This window comes from Thermobia domestica, chromosome 13 (assembly GCF_964235325.1).
Source record: "Thermobia domestica chromosome 13, izTheDome1.hap1.1, whole genome shotgun sequence".
NCBI lineage: Eukaryota > Metazoa > Arthropoda > Insecta > Zygentoma > Lepismatidae > Thermobia > Thermobia domestica.
In genome coordinates, this window is record NC_137466.1 from 149826192 (window position 1) to 149850254 (window position 24063).

The following is a 24063-nucleotide window of genomic DNA, read 5'->3' on the forward strand; positions in this document are numbered from 1 at the left end:
AAAATAGTCTCCATTACATGTAATGCAATTGTCCCGATGTTTTTGCCAGACATGAAAGACATGCTGGAAACCATTTCTGGACAGATTCTTCAAAATCGCTTCCGGAGCTTTCACCACTGTCCCTGAATATGTGAAACTCCGTCTCCGGAGGTGTTTCAAATAACCGAAGGTGTTGGAAAAAGAAAGAAATCACAAGGAGCTAAATCAGGACTATATGGAGCATGGGCTACGCACGGAACGTTGATCTTTGCAAGATAGTCAAGAGAATTTCTTTACTGTTCTTCGCGTGTGACTTCCAAGTTGCCTTATGCGAAACTGAAACTACGTGTGCTTGAAGGGCTGCCAAAGTCACATTCCTGACATCATGGCCTTCAAACTTGCTCGATCTATTCGTCACTTCTCCCACTACACACACGTATTTCATTTTCTGTGACTAGCTGTTTTATTCACCTCATAAACACTGATGATCGATCTATATTGATCAGCCTACGTATTTATAATTTTTGGTGTTTAAATACTACGTTACTAGTATTAACAATTTGTTTCTGCTAAAATATAGAACAAACAAAATATAGAAAAATATATACAATATACAATATGAAACTTTACACTATTAAAGAGACGGTATAGTCTATGCGGCAAACAGAAGAAAAATACGTGGTTATCTCATGAACATTTGTAGCGTATAGTCGTATGTTTATTCCTAGGGGCAGGTTTTTTTTTTTAAAAAAAAAAGAAATAAATGGTGTAGGAGAAATTAAACAATGATTCATCAACTTTTGTTTCACTAAGAATAAAGCTTCATAACTTCAAGTTGACACGCTTTCATTAAAAAAAAGCCTTCCAAGAATATAATATGTAAAATCTATCTCAGACAAGTTGATAGGAACTTCTATCCCCACCACCCACCTGCTAGCTGCCAGCTGGTTGAGACGGGGGTTGTGTTGCTGTTCTCTTTAGCAATACAAGCCCCCATTCGCTGCTATGTAGATATTTTTAAAAAACAGAGTGTAAACAACGGATTGAAACTCTCAGATAATCGTGTACGTAATTCTTGCTTCTTAACACATTAAACAGAGTAACCAAAACGGGTTAACAAGTAACTGTCAACTCAATTTAAGTATTCTCATTAATTCAAAAAGCGGGGTGTGTGCAGAAGCGTTGGAATAGCGGACTATGTCTGCTACTCGAGTGCGCATTTCACCTGATGGCAGGGTTGGATCTTGTACTCAATTTATTGTGTCGGTACCATGATTTAATCAGGTTTCTTTTTTGTTAATACACCAACATATTCATGAAAAAAATGAAAGGACACATTTAGTTAACGTCACGCACGTATGCCATATAGATTAAAGGAGACTATGATTATTGAAAATGAATGATAAGGAAGCATTGATGGAAGAGGAAAGTGGCAGCAAAGGCAGAACCCCGAGAAAACTCACTGACACGATGTCATTAGCCACGAATTTACATGACCAAGGACCGGACCGGAAGTAAGTAATTTACCACTGAGCACCCATTCCTCCGTAACATATGGCAACAAAAATATAACGACATATGACAAGAAAACTAAAAAGTGTGTCTGTCGACTTCTTTTCAGGCCCGTATCCAAGGGGGTCTAGGGGTCGGGCCCCCCTAAATTTTTACTGGCTTTCCTAAACTTTTCACGGTAGACTTGAAAATGAACAATAATATGTTGATGAACTATAATGTGATTGGATCGCCCCCCCCCCCTAAATTCTACCGGACCTCCTTTACATTTTTGGACTGGCCTGCAGTTTTTCATGAAAACAATTATCATACTGTATACAAGAAAAGAAAAAAAAAAAAGAATGTGAGTCAATTACAAATAACCTAATAGGGATTCCAGTTAAAGCAACTGAAAACAATGTTTAATACTATTTTCCTATTAGTTATTTTTGCTTGTCAAACTGGCTATTTACTAGTTATTTTTCATATTACAATTACTTGCTGCTTAAAATGTTAACGGGTACGGCAAACTTTATATAAAACAATACTTACACGGTCCTTTATCACTTATCTTTTTTATATTAAGTGAAAGTATTGTCAATATGTAACATAATGTAACGAAGTGAGTTGAATAGAACAATGTTCTTCAAAAAAAATATTTATTCCTTTCTTGCTTTGCTGAGGAGGAATGGGAAATGCATATGTTAATATTCAGAAACAGTACCGCTTTCCGTGAAATGTAGCTATGAGTAATTACAGTGAAACATGTTATATGACCGGTGAAACAGACATTGGTGCAGTAAGACCATACGAAAAGTACAAGATTTGAAATAGCATATCGAAAAAAGAAAAAAGGACACAAGAAAGATCAATTGATTGGATTATGTAACAAGACAACGCAAAAGAAATAATGTTGAGTACTTACCCTCTCAGTCGCTCGAATCCAGAGGCTCCACATCCATACTATCGTCACTTTCTTCACTTTCATCAAGGTTGATGATGAATTTTTCGACCGTTTCGTCAGCGAGCCTGTCAAGTTCCCAATATTTCGTTTCCTCCTTGTCTATTACATGTTGGACGCAATCTCTCCACTTTTCAGGAGTTATCATCTCTAGTCCTTCCTCTAACAGTTTTTTCACCTCGCTCAATGTGAAACTTTTGTTATTGCGTGCCACATGTCCCTTCACTTGGCTCCAAATAAGTTCAATTGGATTAAGCGTACAATGGTACGGAGGTAATCTTAGAACTTCCCTTCCTGAATTAGCTGCCATTTCGTCCACTTTATACTTGTTACATTTATTCTTCAGTGCAGAAGGTATGAGGTTAATTAATTCCATTTTGATAAAAGAATCGTCATACGCGATATTTTTACTTTGCAACCAATTTTTTATTCTCTCCTTCGTCCAAGACATAGAGGGAATACGGTCTATCTTCACGCTGTGATAAGGCGCATTGTCCATTACTATTACAGAATTAGGTTCCAGATGTGGAAGTATGTTCTGAAACCAGCTTTCAAATTTTGTGCCATCCATTTCTTCGTGATAGTCTTTTGTGGACTTTGATTCGAATATGTACTTCCCTTGGGTAACAAAACCTTTATCACTTCCTATATGCACAATAATTAGCCTTTTACCTTTACCTGAAGGATTCTTAAGTCCAGTGGAAAGTCCAGCGAGAAAGGCATCTTTCTTAGACTTCACAGTTTCATCTACCATTACTTTTGTCACGGTGTGACAAGCATTTACCCACGTCTCGTCAAGGTAATAAATATGTCTACCCTCCTCTCTAAACTTTTTAATTAAGCGGAGATACTTTCTCCTCCAGATCACAATATCATCCCTATCAACTATGAAACCTTTCCTGTTGCGCAACACGTATTTAAATTTCATAACTTTTAATAGTCTGTGCAAAGTTGCACGAGAGAAAAATGGAAGGTCATCATCGGTGTTTATTGCTGACAGAATTTTATCTAACGTTGGCAACTCATTTCGGAAAAAGAACTGATGTACCTTCGATCGAATAGCCGATTTCGTAAAATCGTCGTATTTTTCAAGTAGGGAAGTGCTTTTGCGCGTCTTTTTTGGACTTTTCAGTTTATTTTCATTAAATTTGGCCTCCCGTCGGATTCTGTACACAGTTGCTTGTCCCACCCCTGTCTGTTTTGCAGTCATGTCAGCCAATTGTTCTACATTTAAATGAGGATGATGTTCTCTCAAAGAATTAAACACATTCAAAACGCAGCGCCTTTCACCACTTCTCAAAGCTTTTCCGCGTTTATGTTTTATTACGGAACTGGAAGACATTCTAGAATCTTGCTTAACACACACACTAAGAACACGCTACAAATAAATAAATAATAAATTTGTGTATGTATTACTCTACACTAATACACTCCCTACTATATACAAGCACTACAGTATTTTCACACACTACAGAGTTCACACACGCTAAATTCATACAATCTTCACAGCTATATTCCACGTATTCGATGTCCAATCGAATATACAACTATTTTTGTTTCTTTCTTTACAGTAAGAGCATATGTCAACTATTCCTCACAACTCTCCCCTCCCCCTTCTAACATCAAATAAAAGAATCAGCATAAATTTGGTTTATAAATAGCTGTTGTTATGCTTTCTTTTAAATGGTCAAATCAATATTTATTAGTCCTATAAAATACATAAACAATGATATATCCTTTTCTTAAAATAACCATATTAATTGAAGTTGTGAATGATGGATGGGTTAAGAGTAGCTAAAAGGAACAGCAAACTCCCTCACATTGACAAAAAGGGCGCGCGTACTGGAGTGGAAAATTTAGATTTTAAACAATACCGATATGAATGTCTCAAACGTTTCCTTCCCTGTCAGGGGTGGTATACCTGCTTTCCCCTCTTGCGGCGAGAAAGAGGAGGAGAGTAGGGGAGTTTTCTTGTTTTCCTATCAACTAGTCTGAGATAGCGTATAGTAACTGCTACTGAAAATTTCTATTAGTTTTTATTTTTTGCTACGAAAAATAAACCTAACGCGGTATATTTGACAGACACTATATTCCAAGTAACAAACTTGAGTTTATGAAATTTCTGACTCTTACATATGTGGAAGTGCTACCATCTGTTGTTCCTATGTTCACTATGTACCATTTCGTCGTTAACTATACTTCGATCCCAATAACTACTTATCAATAATTTATGCTACAATTCATTATTCCTCAGAAAAGCCTGTGCAATAAAGAAAGCTTTTTTTTAAATATGTAGAAGTAGTTTTTTGGCAACAGTATATAAAATTACGCCAATAGTGTTACTAAAATGATTTCTCATTATGCCATGAGATTGAATTAACGACTACCATTTGCTACAAAGTGCGATTTAGTTGAAGTAGTAACATTGCCAAAAATTTAACACAAATCGTTTACATAACGCCGCTGTATTGAATTGACACACCTATTTTTAATGTGCAGAATTTAATGAATCTAGTTCACATTCATTACAAGAATGAGATGGTACATGGGAATGAACCCAACACGACGTCCATGTGAAATCTTAAACATGTTTCTCTGGGTATCGAAAACACGTGTAACCAAACTGAGAAGCCACGCAAGTAATTGTTGAGGTAGGTAGTTTGCACGATCACTGTAGATCTTAGCATAGTTGAGCGATATAGTTGCTGGAACTTCGGTCAGATGTTGTTTTACCTATGTCCCACAGGTTTTCAATAGAAATTAGATCCGACAGTTTATTAGGGCAGAGTAAAGAGCGTATACTGAATAGAGTAGACTAAGCTTCTTTAAAGATAAGGACACGCACGTTATCCTGCTGGAAGATGGAATCTTGCAAAGTGTTCAGGTAAGGTAAGAAGGACAAGAGAACGCACTGGTCATAGTCCCCTGAATGAAGATCAGTTGCAAGCAGAATGTGTAGCTTAATTCCTCCTATACCAGAATGCAGAGATGGTATGGCAACAGAGGCTGTTTTTCTTAACTTGCATATGCACGGATATAAGCATGCGACAGTCACTGTTTCCGAGAAAGAAACAATTCTTATCGCTGAATATCACCGGATTGTATTTGCCGTGTTATTGCAGTCTCTAAAGACATTGCTGGGGACAAGAAGGTGTATATATTTGTGCAAGAGAAACGCTGCAACATAAACCTCCAATAGCAGGGACACTGTGACTCTGATTGTACTAACAGTCGTGTCCTCTCAGTTAAAGTGCTCGAACAATCCTTCTGTCCAGCCACTCTCTGGTACATCTTGGGGACAAAATTGCTGTCAGTGCTCCCTGACTCCATCGCGTACATCACAATTTGATCACTGAAGTAAGCAGCAATTTTACTGGAACGACCACTCGCCCTGGCCTCTGGCATCCTCACTATGGGCGAAGCTCAAAATCACCTAATTTGGCATCATCCCGGCATTTCAGAAAGAGATTGTCATCCATATACTGTGGATTCGCATGAAGAAATGCATTTGTGTTGTCCGACCACTTTCAAATTGTTAGTCCTCTATATAAATCATACCCTCTACAAACCCTACGATCAGACTGAGACCTTCGAGTTATAAGGATAACATCTACAAACACATTTTCAGCTGTACTATTTCCTTTCAAATTGAATAATGTATACGGGGTAATCTCACTCACGTAACTAGGATGTTTTTAGGGGGGACATAGCTCCTTTCTTCTGAGAATTGAAAGAACCTCATTTGCAGTTTAACGGTAATCTAGGGAGCCCAACAGTATTTTGGATAGAAATATCAACCTTGTAGTTACACGTATTGGTATTATTAAACCCTTTTCATCTAATATTAGCAAACATAAAGTTTTAGTTTCCTTATTGTTTAGGTTCTTTTTTTAACAATATCTGTCGTTGTATCTCAAAGCTACATCACAGTGGAGATGGTGTTCTACAATATGTTTCTCAATGTTTACTAAGGATATCCTTATTTGAGTATTAGTAGTATTACATAATTTCTCTACCCCACTTTAGTATTTTCCTGTATGATGTGTTAATCAACTGAACACCATCTAAAGAACGGTTGCTTTTCCTTAGAAAGACATGTAAGTGCAGGTCTCAGCCTTAGTGGTAAGGACTAGAGTATATACCGGTGTTTACATTGGTGCTCACATTTGAGGCTGTCTCGTTATAAACATTCATAGTCGTCTTGCTAATCGAGACAAGACGAAATGTGAGCAGTGTCCCATTTTCTTAGCAACACTAAAAATGTTCCATATTCCTGTTTATATTTCTTATCACTTTCGCTTTCCAGTCTAATCAGGCCATAATTTTAAAACGAGTTAAATGGAGCTAAACGAGCGAGCCGTTTATCAAACTCGAGTCGACTCGAAACTCGACCTCAAAACAAAGATTTGGCTCGAAACTTGACTCGAGAAAATTATCTTTGACTCGACTCGTGTCCATCCCTAATAAAACGCATACTAGCGGAAGCCTTCATTCCTCAGGAATACTTTGGTACCGGTACCAAATCATCTTTCTAGCTTAATTAGAGGCTGAGCTATTGATGTTTGTTGTAAAAATAAATGTAATTTACGTTAAAAAACTGAAATTCCAAAAATTGGCTAACTTTCTCTCTCCCCGCTCCTCCATATAAGCGAGAAGTACAAATACACGATATTACCACGTAGTTGCCTACTTCATTGCTTCACGTACCAATTTTTATGAATCCATCCCCCAAGAGGGGGAATAGCTCCCAAAAAACCGTTTAAAAAGAAACAAAAGAACACGATATTTACCCTTCTCTCACCGCCACGTGGTACCCCTCACATAGATAAAATGCACACCGACGGAAAACTGCATCCTTCAGGAATAAATTGGTTCCAAAACCATCTTCCAGCCTTAATTAGGGACTGAGCCATTGAGGTTTAAAACCCTGATACAGCAGTTGCGTCAATGCGAATTTAAAGATTAAGAATGCAGACGACCAGTAGAATGTAACTCAAAGAAACTACATATTCAGTGAACAGAAATCGGGAAAATCCCGATTTCTTTCTCCGGAATTGAACATTTGGACGGATCGAGATTAGGGAAGTTCCCGAAATTTGATCTAACGGTTGAATATAGATGGCAAGCAATACCTGTGAGCGTGTAAAAATGGAATATATATGCCTATTTAGATTATTGTTTTAAACAAAATAAACATTTTAAACGTGTTTTTTGTTTAAAACAAAGTACTTTGTTCTAAACGTTAAAAACGTTTTAGACAAAAAACATGTTTTAAACATAAAAACTTTTTTTTTTAAAAAAAAAAACGTGTTTTTTAAACCCTGGACACTAGTTTAACGACCGTCTTCACACAATACTCAAAGATACAATGATTAGTGATATCTCTTTTTCGTATATTAAGAGTTCTAATACACTTGAGATTAATCTACACCATGCATGTGCAAGTTGGAATAGAAAGGGGGAGGGGGACAATCAAGAGGACTTACTGACATTGAGGGCCGTACGTATTTAATGGAGAAACTTCCTCATCGTACACTAGTATCGCAGGGACACAAAATCTGTTACAACAACCAACATATCGTCGCATGAGAACCAGACGAACGTAACTGGAAAAATGCAGTTTTCGTTTTCTTCATGTTTGGACATAATTTTGAAAGCCTCACTCAAGTAGTCTTTCCACCATGGCCTCATTTTGTGCGAATAGAACGTAACGCCATCTGTTCTCCTTGTCGATCATCTGTTGTAATGTAGCTCAATTACCATCTTATTAAAAACACATCTTTCTAAGCAAATAATATTTTTGTCCTCTCGCCTGTAAACCTACGAAAATGGAGTTATGTTCCTCTGGTTCTCATCCGACGATATTTACTTACTAAAGAAAACCACAAAAATCTATTTCTTTACGGTTTTAGTGGGAAACTTGACTCTTTGTGTTCTGAACTAGTCTCCCAATATTGAATAGTACACTGGATGTTCCAAAGCCGAGAATATTTTCAAGGTGGACATCAATTAGCCAGGAAAATAAAATTCAGTTCAGTTTAAAAGACATTACGTAAAAAAATACACTTTCCATAACAGATCAGGTACGCCGGATGAAAGGGTTCACTTGGGCCGAAACTGACTTGGGGACCAGCTGTTGCCCAGTTAAACTACACTATAGATTAACTCCAATTACTATACGAAAAATCCGGTAAACTGTACACAAGCATAGATTTAATAATTGTAAATAATTATTTGTCTATGACCAAGCATAAATTTTTGAAGATTTCAGGGCGTTGATTAATTTTCCCAGTGTTAAATAGAGTTTCATTCTTCTTACATTCCACGTTGACCCCACGAGGACTATAAAACGTTTATGCAGTAATTTCAATTTTATTACAGAATAGAAACCTTATAAAATACCCTCTTATCTCCCCTCTAATTGTAAAAAAAATGTATTAAACAGGTTCGTAGTACAGAAAATAATTATTTTCCACAGATATCTACACTTTATTTAATTTATAAAAATACTTCAAAAATAGGTACTGAATAAAAAAAATGTAATTTGAGTAGCACAAAGTTACATTTCTAAGCAATTAAAAATATTATTTTGTACATGAATAAGAGTTTGGTGTATTTTTGCTAGTATTACAATCTATTTTCTTTTAAATAAACAATTGTTGTGGTTTTCCCGATGAGTTCTCTCTCGTTAATTTAAAATGAGTCGGAGTTTTAAATAAAAGGGCAAACAGTTTTAAAACTGACGCCACCTGTGTTTTTAATGGCTCAATAAATTGAAAACAGACATGTAGTTGCACCTATCATATAGATATAAAACTTTTTTTTTTTAGTTTCTCCCTCTCTCTCTGTGTGTGTGTGTGTTGTTTTAATTTCAACAACGTACAAAGTTGTTTCTGGTAGTATCAGTTCTAATGTAGGCCTATAATATAAACAAATTTAATACTCCATACAATTAACATTGTTTTTTTTTTATATCATTACCATAATTGTCTTTTCTTCCGTTACTATTGCTAAGTCGGAAAGTTTCTATATGCGCAATTCCAATTGTTTATTTTTCATATATTATACTTTGATCAACTCTGATAATAATACAAATGAAGTGCTATTATTAAAAGTGTTGATCATTTTACTATTCATCTTTGGTTTGAATCCAGTTGAGGAAACAACACTTTTAATATTTAATCCAGCATATGATGAAATTGAGAAATTTCTTGTATTAATATTTGGCGAACTTTTATGTTAAAACCAAGTTTCTCTTTTTTGCTATAGAAGATAACAGCTAAGAGAACAGAAGCTAAGCGAGCCTAAGGTACTCAAACTAAAGCTAAGTTAGCGTAAACTAAAATTACGTACATCGATCTAACTGAAGTTAAAGTTACCTAATCTAAACTAGTGTAAGACAAATGTAGGCCCTATGTTTTGCATGACTCCCTAGCCCCTTGTATACTGAAATTCCACACTCACCGTGGAAAAAAACTGAAATCATCACTGGTTTTTCCCAAGCCCTTGGCTCGTCTGAAAACTGCTGCACGCTAGCGACATCAGGCAGTAGACAGTGCAGCTAGCGAGAACTAAGTCTGACCATGAAGTATTTTGAATTAGCGTGATTGACAAAGTGAGGTCTTGGGACATCATAAGAATTAAAAATACCTAAACATCTTCCCCTGCATGTTCATGCAACCCGTTATTCTTAAATGTTTTGAAGTTTTCGTATTAGCGTAGCGTTACGCACAGAGTGATATATTTTTACTTTATTTAAGAATTCACTTCCACACGTGAATTAACATTCCTCCGATAGATGGCAATCTAATTCCTTTTAATGTCAAGAAGTCCTAGTACCTCAGTAGTTACCGCTTTACCTGAAGAGTCTTTTCAAAACAATATTTATTTTTTTAAAGTATTTTAAAAAAATAAACTTTCCTTGAGCTTGTAATTGTGTAATATTTCTATATGTCACTTGATGCCCTGAGATGTCAGATGTGAAAATTAATACAAATACTTTAGTTTATGAAAACTATTTTTATCATTCATACTAATGGATGAGATCAGTGGCGTATTTAGGGGGGTGGCTTCCGGGCTTAAGCCCCCCCCGAAATCTTACTTACTATAGTAAAGTATATGAAATATCTTGCAGAAAGTACACATTTTCAGGCAAAGCCCCCCCCGAAAGTTAACAAAGCCCTCCCCGAAACAAAATCGTAAATACGCCACTGGATGAGATATTTGGTAATAAGAATACTTAATTGAAAATTTAATCTAAAAGTAAGGAGATGGATTTGCTTAACGGTATAGAGCTAGTAGTTTGAACAGTAACAACAGGGACAGTCTCAGGGGCCTTTGGCGCCTAGGGCGGGGTATCCCTACAGGGTCCATCGTTGGAGGCATGGCACAAAATCAAAAGTAAAAATGTCGACACAGAATATAGTCCGTCCAAAGTATTGTCAAGAAATATAGAATTATTCTCGATTTCAGTGGTGTTTTTGTTTACAAATCGCAATACTACAGAGAGCTGCTTAATAAACAAAACCAACAGCTCGCGTACAATCAAGTAGAATGAAATGTACCACTTTTTTTTTTTAAAAAAAAGAAACAATTGTCTTATTTTTTTTCTTTCCCTTGCCATGAGGTTTGTAAATACTCCCCTTTCCTCCCCCTTTCTTCATTCAACCATTACAATCCATCTTATAATGACCGTGTCCCTTAGCCTCGGCACATAATCATGACACTTAAAAGTTTATATCGCAGGATTACTTGAAAAGGGAAATGCATATTATAATATGTAATGCAGAGACGCCCAAATAGGGAACTTCTAGTAACATAATAAATTAATTTAGTCTATATCAAGTAAGGAGGGAAACAGAGACAGTGGACCTAGGCTGAAGCCTACTCAGCCTAGACGCTAATTCGGGTTTAAGTAATAAATATGACACTCTATGTATTTACTGAGAGTGAAACAAAACAACGAAATAATGACTATTTTTAGAAGAAAAAAATGCGAGTGAGGAAGGGGAAGCAAGGGTATAAGCTATACTAACATAAACGTTCTTAAACCAAAGTTCAAGGCTTTTTTGTTCAGGTAAGTATTACGTAAAAAGCTTAGTACGCACCGCAATTTTGCATTTCCCTGTCTTGACCCGAAATGAATATAATTCGTTTTTTAAAACTTAGTGAACATTTCTATGCCCATAAATTTTACAGCGATGAAATTATTATTGCTACTGTCTAACAGTCAACACGAGAAAAAGTACACATTCGTATTTACACGAAATCAGCACCTACAGAAAGTAAGATAGAAGTTCGTTGGAGGCCAAAGACGTTACTTGGGAAAGTGATAGTGGAACCACTGTTTTATATAATTTGCATTTGTCTCTGGATATATTATTAGCATATGCACTTTGTCACAGAAAAGCTGGGTTTTGATTCCCGGACTTACCTAATGTGGTTCGAATCCTACTTTAAGCTCATACATCTCACATAGTCTCAATATTCAGGAGAGAGTTGCTAAACTAGAACAAACAAATAGAAACCGTAATGCCACTTACCAAGTAACTCGGGATATAAAACTTTTGAAAGTTACACATAAAGTAAATTAGGTTATGTCAACCTGCGCAAGACTAAACTAGGTCAGCCCAAGTAATTGTCACATAATCTAATTGAAACTTAGTGAATTTAATAAAAACTATGTTATATTAATGTATGTATTGATGGAAAATGAAAATGAAATGAAATCTTTAAGTTTTACGTCCCGCAGTTATGCCGGGTAGGCTAAAGAAGACGATGTTGATGAGAAATGAGTGAAATGATGGAATGAAGAAAGTGGGAGGAAACAGGAGAACCCCGAGAAAACCCACGAGCACAGTATTTGTCCACCACAAAGTCCACTAGGCGTGAGCTGGGATCGTACCATGGACTCCAAGCACCGACAAAACTAAATCAAGAAATCAAACTATAACGACTCACCAAGGGTAGTCGTCAACCTGGTCCGTCTAAGTAAGATATACAAATATTGAGTGGTAGTATTAGTTGGCATGTAAAAATTATCTTTAATAATTATATAGCACTATTCTCACCTTTTCTATTAGAATGATAACGTCGATGAACGTTGCTAAAATGGTTTATTAGCTGATATATTTTATAATATATTTTCCTTCAAACTGTCAAGCACACAAGCTTGCTGACTAGGTATCCATAAAACATTTACATAGCAACAACTATCCCATAATAATAATTTTACATATATATTAAAAACATTCTTCTTTTGTTATTATTAAATTAACATTCTATTAAGTATAGTGCACATGTATGAGCACTTTCTGCCCAAGGTACAGGTAATTATTAATCTATCCAAAGTATTTTGTTATATAAAAATGTCGCCCGACAAATGGACTGAATATAAAAGTCATGAGTGAGCTTGGCTTTTATCTTCAAGAACCACTGGTCCGTTTACAATAATATTCTTACATGACATATGTTCTTTATATTTTGATCACACCTCGTATATATCTTCATTACATTTCCTATATATATATAGATACATTTATAACAAATCTTACACTTCAATAATACTTATTTTTAATTACATTAATTATATTTATTTCATTATTATCAAAAACATCGTCGCTTATTAATATAATTAACGAGGGTGAAACACAAATTACTATGATTAATAGTTTTGGATCATTATTAAAACAGTGATGTTATAAATAATGTTTAATCTTTCAGGGCGCATTAAATAATAAATAAGTTAGATGTTGCATTCTAATGTATACATCGTGGCACTAAGAGGTCATAATAAAGAAGAATCTTGTTCGGATAATATATAAGATAGCTCATAAAAACAGTCGTCGAATAATTAGTTTTATAGAATAGATCTTCTTCTTAACATAATCTTTGACAGTTAAGTTTTTTTTTTACACAAATCAATCTAATATAAATAACCTTTGCTTTTAATCATTTATGAATCGAATTATAATTCTTCACATTAACAAGAGAGAATTAAAATCATTTGAAAATTAACTTTCCAGTCTATCTAAAACTATATCTAAGCACTTCAAGTATTCATAAGAGTCGTTTTCATTATCAACATTAACTCATAAAATTGAAAATAAAAGTTCACAAGAATCTATAACTGATATGGGTTTAACCTAATTTCATTAACGGTAATCAGGTTACGTTCGTACTTGCATACGATTCTAATAAAGTACATTGTACAGCACAATCGTGATTATGTCCCGTATTATTGTTCTGTACAGGAATTACTTCAATACCTGGATCTTGATGCGAAGTGCCATCTCTTGTCCTCCCATTACGTCTATCCACGTAGTTCGCTGTATTCCTGGAATTTCGCCATACATTTCGTCTATTTTTAAACCTATTTTGATTATATGGTCTAACATATGGATTGCTACGATTAATTAGGTTAGGCGGATTCCCTACATAACTTTGCCTATTTTGCTCATTTTGATTGCTAGAGTATACTCGGCTTAGGTTATGTTCCGTATTATTCACACTTCGGATATTTAAATTCCGAAGAGGCACAAAATGATCTGAATTATTCTTATTTTTACCCATTCCTGCTTGTTGATTCATAGCATGGTATTGAGTTTCATAGCATTGGACAAGCATTAATAAACGGTTGAAACTTATACACTGAGTGGAAAATAAGATCTGTTGCAATTTAAATGGAAGCAAATTTCGAATCGATGCTATTATTCTCGATTCCGATTGCAATGGATTAACGACCTTTAATTCGTTGTATGTATTTACAACAAACTCTACAATAGATTTATGCAATCGAGGATTGAAGTGTTGATTTCTAATGGTGGCATCTCTATTCGCAAGCAAAAAGTCATTTTCATAATTTGCGATCAGTGCCGCTTTGAATTCATCATATGTACTGATGTGATCACGTACTGCTTTAAACCATAATGAACAAGGTGGGAGTAATACATGAGGGATTAATTTCATATATTGTGATCTATCTATGCACATAATATTGCATTCGTCCTGGAATTTCTCTAAGAAAGAAGTAGCATTCTCGTTACACTTACCACTGAATTTGCTCATAGCTCGAATTTCACTCATCTTAACACTTAATTTTACCTTCCTTTTATCATTCCGTGTACTTATTGGGTGATAGTTCCTATCCATGACGTGATGTGTCGTTACACCATCTATGTTTCGCCCATCTGTACTCTTCGGATGTATTTCTTCCAATATAATATCATCATCAGACACCGGCGAAGGCGAGTTCATCTCTGGTGAGTGGGGAAACTCCAAGCGATCACTACACATGTTATTACGGTATGTGTTGTCCTTAACCTGTAGCATTCTAATTTCTTCCTGTAACGTAGCTATCGACTGCGTATTTGCTCGTATGTTGTTAGCATTATTGATGACCTGGATCTTTTGTTGTTGAACAGAAGATTCGGTTACTTCTAAATCTTTTTTTATATCACTGATTTCTTGGCTCAGGTGGTTGTGATTACCCTGGCATTCCTCCGATATTCCTTTTAACTTTTCCTCGAATTGCGAGGTGATATCGCTCATGGTCTGGATAATTAATTGTTTCGTTTCATCCGACTTCTGTTCCATCTTCTGTTCTATCGTCTGCTGCAATTCTTCGTATTGCTTGTTAGATTCATCAGACTTCTGTTCTATTCGTCTACTTAATTCTTCAGAATTATGCTTCATCGTCTGCTTTAATTCTTCGTATTGCTTGTTAGATTCATCAGACTTCTGTTCTATTCGTCTACTTAATTCTTCAGAATTATGCTTCATCGTCTGCTTTAATTCTTCGTATTGCTTGTTAGATTTATCAGACTTCTGTTCTATCGTCTGCTTCAATTCGGTAGACATCTGACTCAATTGCCGCTGTAAGACTAGCAAGATTCGGTCTTCCGATGTCATTCTTGATGTTACACTAGGTTCACCGTTGTCACTATTAGTGGATTCATTCTCCATTATTTCAGTGTCCATTTTCCTTATGATTATTCTACCACTTCTCAATATGGTCAAATTTGTATTCATTAACTTAATTGTAAAAGTAAATTCACCCTTACTTTGCTTCGGGGTATAGAATTTATGAAAAATCCCGGGTGAGATAAACCAAAATTTTTAACTAATCCCGGTGTGAAGGCACCAAAATTTTTAGCTAATCCCGGTGTGAAGGCACCAAAATTTTTATAACGACTCACCAAGGGTAGTCGTCAACCTGGTCCGTCTAAGTAAGATATACAAATATTGAGTGGTAGTATTAGTTGGCATGTAAAAATTATCTTTAATAATTATATAGCACTATTCTCACCTTTTCTATTAGAATGATAACGTCGATGAACGTTGCTAAAATGGTTTATTAGCTGATATATTTTATAATATATTTTCCTTCAAACTGTCAAGCACACAAACTTGCTGACTAGGTATCCATAAAACATTTACATAGCAACAACTATCCCATAATAATAATTTTACATATATATTAAAAACATTCTTCTTTTGTTATTATTAAATTAACATTCTATTAAGTATAGTGCACATGTATGAGCACTTTCTGCCCAAGGTACAGGTAATTATTAATCTATCCAAAGTATTTTGTTATAAAACGACGTTTTTATAAAATTTTTTACATGATCACGAACTCAGACTTTTAGAAATTTTGGTATCATCGTATTGGTTCTGGGCTGGTGTTACGAAGATACGGTTAATACATTTCGTTATAAGCAGTGTTTTCGTATCTGCTAGGTGTGCGCGTAATTCTTTGGAAGATGCGCTTAACTATTAGGAGAGTACGGTCATCGTTAGTAGAAGACAATATGCTAGGATATAGCGTACTTTTACAATGTATTAGACTATATTAGATAACTCCTTTCGTTAGAATAAAATCTTGCAACTTTATCTTCATATATTTCCATTCTATAACTAGAGCTCTGCAATTATATACAAGTGTGTAAACAAAGTGACAATTCAATATTTTCACATAAACATTTTCATTGTAGCTTATTGTTTCACTGGTGAATGGTTCACCGTTCTTTACTACTATTCGATTATGCAACCAAAATTACTCTGCAGTTGGGAGGCATAGTATAACATTCAGGAGAACTCCGTCATTTTACTTTCATTTCACAATGTCAAACTCCGATAGAGGTCAGGAATCGATTTAATGCGAATATATATATAGAAAGAGAGAAAGAAAGAAAGACGACCATTATACATTAAAAATTGGAAAAGCAAATACATAAAAAGCAGGAAAAGACTTAAAAAGTAAAAGGTAGAGGCTACTGCACTAAACTCTTTCGATTTAATTTCTTAAATTATACCAAGTTATGCTTTAGTTATTACTGAGATATTTACTTATGAACCACGAACAAAATTATAAGGAATTTTAGTAAAGCTTCATCCAAAGAAATTTCATACCAAAAGTAAACAACCCCTTCCCGATTTTTTTCGATGTATTATTTATGTCATTTATTAAGGCTTTTAATGAAATTTCAATGAATTACCAAATATTGTTAAGGTTATCAAGTCTAGGAGGCTCAGGTGGGCAGGTCATGTAGCCAGGGTGGAAGAAAGTAGGAACGGTAAGTCTTAACTGGAAGGTTAATCAGAAAATGACCATTACGAAGACCTAGGCGTAGATGCGAGGACAATATCGTAAAACAGATCTAATTTGTAATTTCTAAAAGGAAAACAAAATAAAGAAGAAAGAGTAAAAGGGAAATAATCAAGAAACGCGATTATTCTAAATGTAATTTTCCATTGCATAGAAACGTTTACTTTTCGTGTCATGCAATTAGCTTTCAATAGTTCAACATTAGCCGGAAGCAAACATGCAGATAGAGCAGAAAAAAAAAAAAAAACATACAATGAAACTGCAGACATAAGATGGAAACACATTGAAGAGAACGTTCTCATCACAAGCAATTGATTTGCTGAGATAGGGACGCCAGATCCTTCGAACAACGCCAAGCGAAGTTACAAAGAGTAGCAACAACTTGTAACACTAAGCTTTTTACCTCGATATTTCAAACTCGCAACATCTCTGTGTGCGAGATACTCCGATGTGTCTTATTTTGTTATTAAAGCATATACGAATCTGAAGAAGAAAATACCTAAAATGAGAAAAGGACTGTCATAGACTTTTAGGGTATTTTAGAACCTTAGGAGACACCCTCGTGGTCCTCCCAAAAGAGGGAAAGTCGCCGAAAACTTCGCCCATACAGAAAAGAAGGAAGAGATGGTTGCCTTGCAGTCAACGATGCTGGAATCCAGATTCCTAATTGGTCGTCGCCCGGAGTTGAACTCCAAGCAATTTAGATGCTTAATGGACTAAAGACCTTCCCACCTCATTTTTCGGACTAATACAAGTGCCACTTAACAACCTTCAGGAACTGTGTATTAGTGAAGTGCTAGTGTGAGTGTTAATACAGACTACAACAAACTGGAATGGATGGAACTAAATCCGTAAGTAGTACTCATTTATTGGCAAATCCGAGTCAGTTGCAGTTTCTATTACATATACTCTCCGTTCTGCTCTCATATCTAAATGTTTCCTTTTAGGCTGTGTTGTTTCCAATCCAACACTAACCCAAAATTTGATCGGAAATTAAATTTCAAATTAGATTCGTTTTAAGAAACAAAGGCACTCGCATTAAAGCCTCACACATTGCCTTTGCTGTGAATGAATGTTTCCTTTCTACTCGCACATTTCCTCCTCGAAAACTGTGTACCTTTCATTCACCCAAAATGTTCTCCCTAATAATATAAAAATGAAGATACGTCTAGGTTGCAGGTACGGAAACCTCATCTAGACAAGAACGTTCAATGTGCGCTGTGCCCTGAGACCAGGTAAGACTCAGGAGCATATGCACACAACGATATTAAGACGGATCTCGCAGAGATAAGAATACAAAGTAGAAACTAGATACAGTTGTCTGAGGATAGAAGTTAGTGGAGAGCATTTGTGAACGCGGCATTGAACCTCCGGGTTCCATAGGCCATAGAATTAGTTAGTTAGTTATTACTGAAATGTTCGTTTGTAAAATATCAATAAAATTGCACTAGTCGTGTTTGAGGAAATTATGTTTTCTAAAAAACACCCATCCCTAGACTCATTCCTTGTTAATATTTTCACGACAATAATTATAAAATTGCATTGTTCTTAAATGTGTCATCAATGAGGTGAATATGCCTTCGGTAGTATCGTCTTCTATTAAATCAAGGTAAATATTGGTAGGTTCACTCAAACCTGAAAGTATTATTCTGGAAGTATTATTGATGAATGAGTTAGTTGAGTGTAGAATATGAGCTGTACAAATTTCATTGAATTCTTGCACATTCAGACTCAAAATCATAAAACGTTTGATTCTTTTTAACCACTATATTTGTTGTTCTAAAGATGGTATCACTTACTTCCTTCTCATATTCATATTTTCGTGCACAGTGTTTCCACAGACTTCAGCTTTGCTATGTTCTATATTTTAACAGCGACCTGATGGGCTGCACTTTGTTTATGTTTGAAGATGGTTAAACGTAGGGAAAGCATTTGCTCTGATTTATCACTACTTGTGACACTCAGACAAACTGAATTCCACAGTAGCGAAAGATTCATCCCTTCTACCGTTCTATTTGATCCTAACACACCAACTTCTTTAACCAAGCAGTTTATTTTTCAGAATCAATCTCTTGAATTTATTTTAGAATTCTTATTTTTTGTCTACATCCTAATATTCTGGAAGATTATCTGAGTCACCTTAGTTTGATATCTGCAAAGAAGGATCAATGTTATTATGAGTATTATCAATCATTCTTATGACTGCACAACACTTCCGTTTGTAAACAATTTGCTGCACTTATCTTCTCAGAATTTATCTCGCGCCCTTTTGCTGTCTGTGAAGGTGTAAGATAGGTTGTAACTTTTGAGTAATTCCCAGAGCGAACAAAGGACATAGAAAGAAAAGAAACATAATGCACGATGTAACATGTAACATAATGTATAATCTCATCCAGCGGCGCAAATTTGTCTTCAACATTGGGGGATGGGTAGGACGGTTCCCATAATCTTTTTTCTGAAGGTATGTTCAAAATACTTATGAAGTTGAAAAACAATGATGTGGAGGATCAGGGGAGCAGAGTTGTCCTCAACATTGGGAGGCGAGCAGATTTGAGGATTATTATTCTGAGGGAACATCAATTTCATCACACTTTCCTTTGTGGCAGTCGGACACAAATAATCACATTTCTACCCCCCAAAAAACATTTCAAATCGGATTATTGGTCCTCCCAGTTCCAAGATTGGAGTAGACATGTCCCCCTCATCCTCCCGGGATTTGCGCCAGTAATCTCATCAATCATTCTATGTAGAATACTGTTATCTATGGAGATTATTAGGATATACTTAGGTATAAATTCCCTTAATAGGTAGCATGGTTCTCGTACGATATCAATTTTTAGATTTTCAAAAAATAGTTTTTTATCGATGTTCTCGAAAACTGCACATGAAATTTTACTCTAGCACATATCATTAGTATATGCTTCTTCTTTGGATATTTCGTCATTACGATAATAATATTGCAGAATTTTGTGCCTAGTTTACTTAAACAAAAATCGTCATTCGAAGATTTGTGCATTAATTCAGAATGGTTCTCTAAGTACTACGTATTTAGTTTTTCTGTTATAATGATTATCATTCACTTGTTTTCTATCAGGTGCTGTCATCTGTAGGCTTTCTCTGAAACGATACAAGCCTTGCTATTTTGTGCTCTACTTAACTGTATTCGTTGACTTGACAATAATGCACGCCTACAACTTTTATGACTGATCAAATTGCATAGAGGGAAGACTTAGTAGCAATAACAGCGTTATGATTGATTTCGAGTGGGCGTTCTTTTTTTTTTTTTAACCATTAGGAGCACATTGATGCCTTGATTGGGCAGACGCTTGTTTGTTCAATCGATCAAGCAACAACAATGCTTAAACATCAATCCATTCACTCTAAGGTTTCACCCACACGTTTGTAATAAATTCATATTCTGTAAACAGCTAACAGGTTGTTAGTCACGGAAATGTCAGAAATAGTGGACTAGAAAAGACGAAAAGCTTGTTTGTTAAAACTAATAATATTAAGCCCTCACAAAGGTTAGCTGTATAGTTTTCCATTATCTATTTTATTCAAGAATACCCCAAGAAAACAAAAGATGGTACTGTAAGAGATATTAAATTTTAGCATCAGAAATTTTGTAGATAGGTGAAATAATACTTGTGCACTCGCAGACTATTAAAAGTATAAATATTTCCCTCCGCGTAAGAATCTGCGTAATATAGCCTATATAACATTTTACTGTAATCATTTCTAGTGTACTACACCTCAATTGCAATCTTAAGATGATAAAGATGTTAAGAAAACTATTAACCCTGTCGCAAGTTACCTAACACAACTGATGGAATTTCACTCTCCTGAGCCAGAAATTTACAATTTTTCATTGACTGATTTTAATATTAAAGAAATTCACCTTACGAAATATATATTTCCTTGGTCGGTCGGTTAGAGTCTAATGTCTCTTTTTAGTAATGAGGCTATATGCGACGTGGTCATACAGTTTAAATATACGTGGACCAAATATGTAGTAGGCTATACGAGTTTCATGCCTGTATTCTGAGCGCTTAAAAATATTGGTGATAATAAAGCTTCCTGTTACACACAGTTTATGATGTATAGAGAATATTCGAACAAAATTTAAATTTTCTAGAATAAGAAAACGTTTAACCATGCTTTTAGATGTTGAGTTTCCTGTCCTACCATGCTTTTAGATGTTGAGTTTCCTGTCCTACCATGCTTTTAGATGTTGAGTTTCCTGTCCTACCCATGGTCGAAAGTCAGCGGAGAACATTAGCGTAAACTTTCATTTACACACGCCAAATTGCTTCGACTATTTGGTGAACGACGGAGAAAATTCCTAAGCCTGTTTCCTATTCCTTAAGAGTCACATTTCGTTAAACCCTGTCTTATTCTCAGCCTAGGATTCAATGAGGAAATTTGTAGAAAATTTCAAATTCCTGGTTTCGGAGATATATATTAGATGACGACAAATTCTTCAAGACCCCTTTCGCCTCTAAAGGGTACCTTTCGATAAAACGCTCTGCTATCCTCAAACTAGAATTCAAGAATAACATTTACCGTACATAAACTTTCCTTTCCTACACTCAAAAGTTAAGGAGTTCTGGTAGATGTGGAAGAAAAAGTTCAAAGTCCCCTTTTCCCCACTAGAAAACGGATTTAGGAAAATTTCAGACTTGTCATTAGTCTAAGGTTTATTGTACAACGTTTATAAGTACAAATTTTATGTTTCTACAGACAGTAGTTTCGGAGATATAGTAAACGCCATTGCCACATGAATGTAATCACATCTATCGAAATCAAATTTTATGTAGACCTTAAGAAGCAAGAAAATAATTATATAGAGTGATTATATATGATTTATCGAGCTTGAAAGGACTGTATTAAAAAATGAATAATTCATACAGTAACGAAACTAGGAAGTAATTATGACGAGATGGCTGAATAGCTCTGTTGTAAATGTGATGTGCACGATGAACAATGTGGTAGTTCTCTACACATACACAATAAACAAACCAAAATCTGCTGCCACATTATGATAAACGTTTCAACACCAATGGTGCGTATGTTGAAAATTAGGTTATGTGTCCTAAGTTCACATAAATAAATTTTTCTTCTTATGTTCATCTTTCATTTGACAATTCGTTCCGATAATTATGTATATGATGTTTGACGGACTGTAGTATTTGTAATTCTGAACAATTTCTATATAACAACACTGTGTAGCTTGAGAGTGAAGATAACGTGTACTAAGAACCGTTAGCATCGCCACACTATATCATACTAGTGCGAGAGTGGCTGAACGAAACATGTCTGAACAGCTGAATCGGTCGACGTGGGTCTGTAAAGTGGCCAGCTCAATCTCTCGATTTAAACACCACCTGACTATTCCCTATGCGGTGCTTTTAGAGAAAAAAAAGTGTATCAACATCATTTACGTAATTTGGCCAAAGTAGGGAAGTTATCACAGAGAAGTTCCACAGAATACCATTAACGAAAAGTATGAGAGCAATGTGTTTATATTTAATTTTATGTTCAAGTTTATCAAGTCAAGTCAAGTCAAGTCAATTTTATGTTCAATTCAAGTTAGTAATTTCTTTGTCATATTCTTTCAAACATCATATACGTAATTTCGTTCCATCCTACGTAGAAAGGATGGTTCATATTTATGTAGAAAGATGGACCTCAATGATGGAGCGTGAAACTTGTACATTTCCTAAGAAAACCAAAAAACTATGCTATTAAATCCATAAGCTCTCCATTCTTCAGGAAGAATTTAATCACCCTGATTGCTGTAGGCTTCTTTTTGTTTGACATCCAGTCCAATGAAACCTTAAGAATTCCCTCGAGAAGTTAAAAAAAAAACTTAGCAAGAAATAGACAAAGGACACTCTATCAGAAGAAAGAACACAATCAATGCTGTTTACCTGTGAGACCTCGATTTACTGACTTAAAAAAAAGATTGTTTCTTTGTTAGAATCTTCCATTGTTTGCAACCATCTCCTTTAAAAAGAAAAGAAACTTTGACAACGTAATTTCTCATCCTTATTCTTTCTTTTGTTTTGCTTCTTTTTTCTTTGTCTAATGTACTTTTTTTCTTTACCTCCATAAAGTTCTTTCTTTCCCTATCTTTATAATTTTCATTTTCTTCCATCTATTTTCTTTCCTGTACAGTGTGTTAATTAAATTGGAAAATCTACCTTTCATAACTTAACCCAATATCTTAGTTCTTTTCTTCTTTTTCTTTGGTTTGAAGCGCGCCCAGAAGCTGTCACTTTTATGTAACACTACAGCTTTATTATCTTGTACCTTCTACTCATTATTCATCAGAGAAATTTTTACTTCTTTAATATAGAAAATATTCATCTTCTGTTTTCTATTTCACAATTTTCTAGTTTCTTCCCAGTTGGTTCTTGTAAAATAAGAATAATAGCGAGTAAACACATGTAAAATATTTATTTTTTTTAAAAAAATATGATTTTTGTGCATATTTATTTTGCAAGAAGAAATAAAATACTATATGAATGGGAAATTTTTAAAAACATAAATAAAAAATTTAAGACGAAATATAGGTTTATCTCTAAATAACTGATGTACTTAACTATCCACTTTTAATTATAGAAAATAGTTACAATTCGGAAAACATTTAATGAAAGATATTTAAAATTAAAGGTAATTTCATATCAGGATGTCTAAAAAGTATTGGGTTTTTGGAGGTCAAAATTAAGAAATTTTTTTTATCGTGATTGAAAATGTAATGCACTAATTTGTTCGATGTTCTTCTGTCATTTCTCCGACAACACCATAATCTCGTTCCTATTAAACTTTTTGAGGTTCCTGGTAAAAAAAAAAAAAAAAAAAAAAAAAAAAGTGACACGTTGTTTTCACAGGCGTCTTTTTCAAAGTAACTTAACACCATTCAGCAAGTTCTGCAGAGACCAAAACAAATTATAATTTTACGGTGCCAGGTCCGGGCTATATAATGAATGCATTAAAATCTGCCTAAAAGTTTTCTCAACTT

At 35.0% G+C, this 24063-nt stretch overlaps 2 protein-coding genes across 2 annotated transcripts in view; both read right to left on the reverse strand.

Annotated features, from left to right (window-relative positions):
• LOC145668636 (solute carrier family 7 member 14-like) overlaps window positions 1-24063 on the reverse strand; it is a 765309-nt gene that overhangs the window by 341600 nt on the left and 399646 nt on the right. The gene's annotated exons all lie outside the window — the stretch shown is intronic.
• Window positions 2400-3773, reverse strand: LOC145667818 (uncharacterized). Its single transcript, XM_081735251.1, has one exon. It carries the CDS (start codon window positions 3771-3773, stop codon window positions 2400-2402), a length of 1374 nt encoding a protein of 457 aa, XP_081591377.1.

Coding starts and splice junctions, on each gene's coding strand:
- LOC145667818 (XM_081735251.1), bottom strand. CDS start 3,773: ATGTCTTCCAGTTCCGTAATAAAACATAAACGCGGAAAAGCTTTGAGA.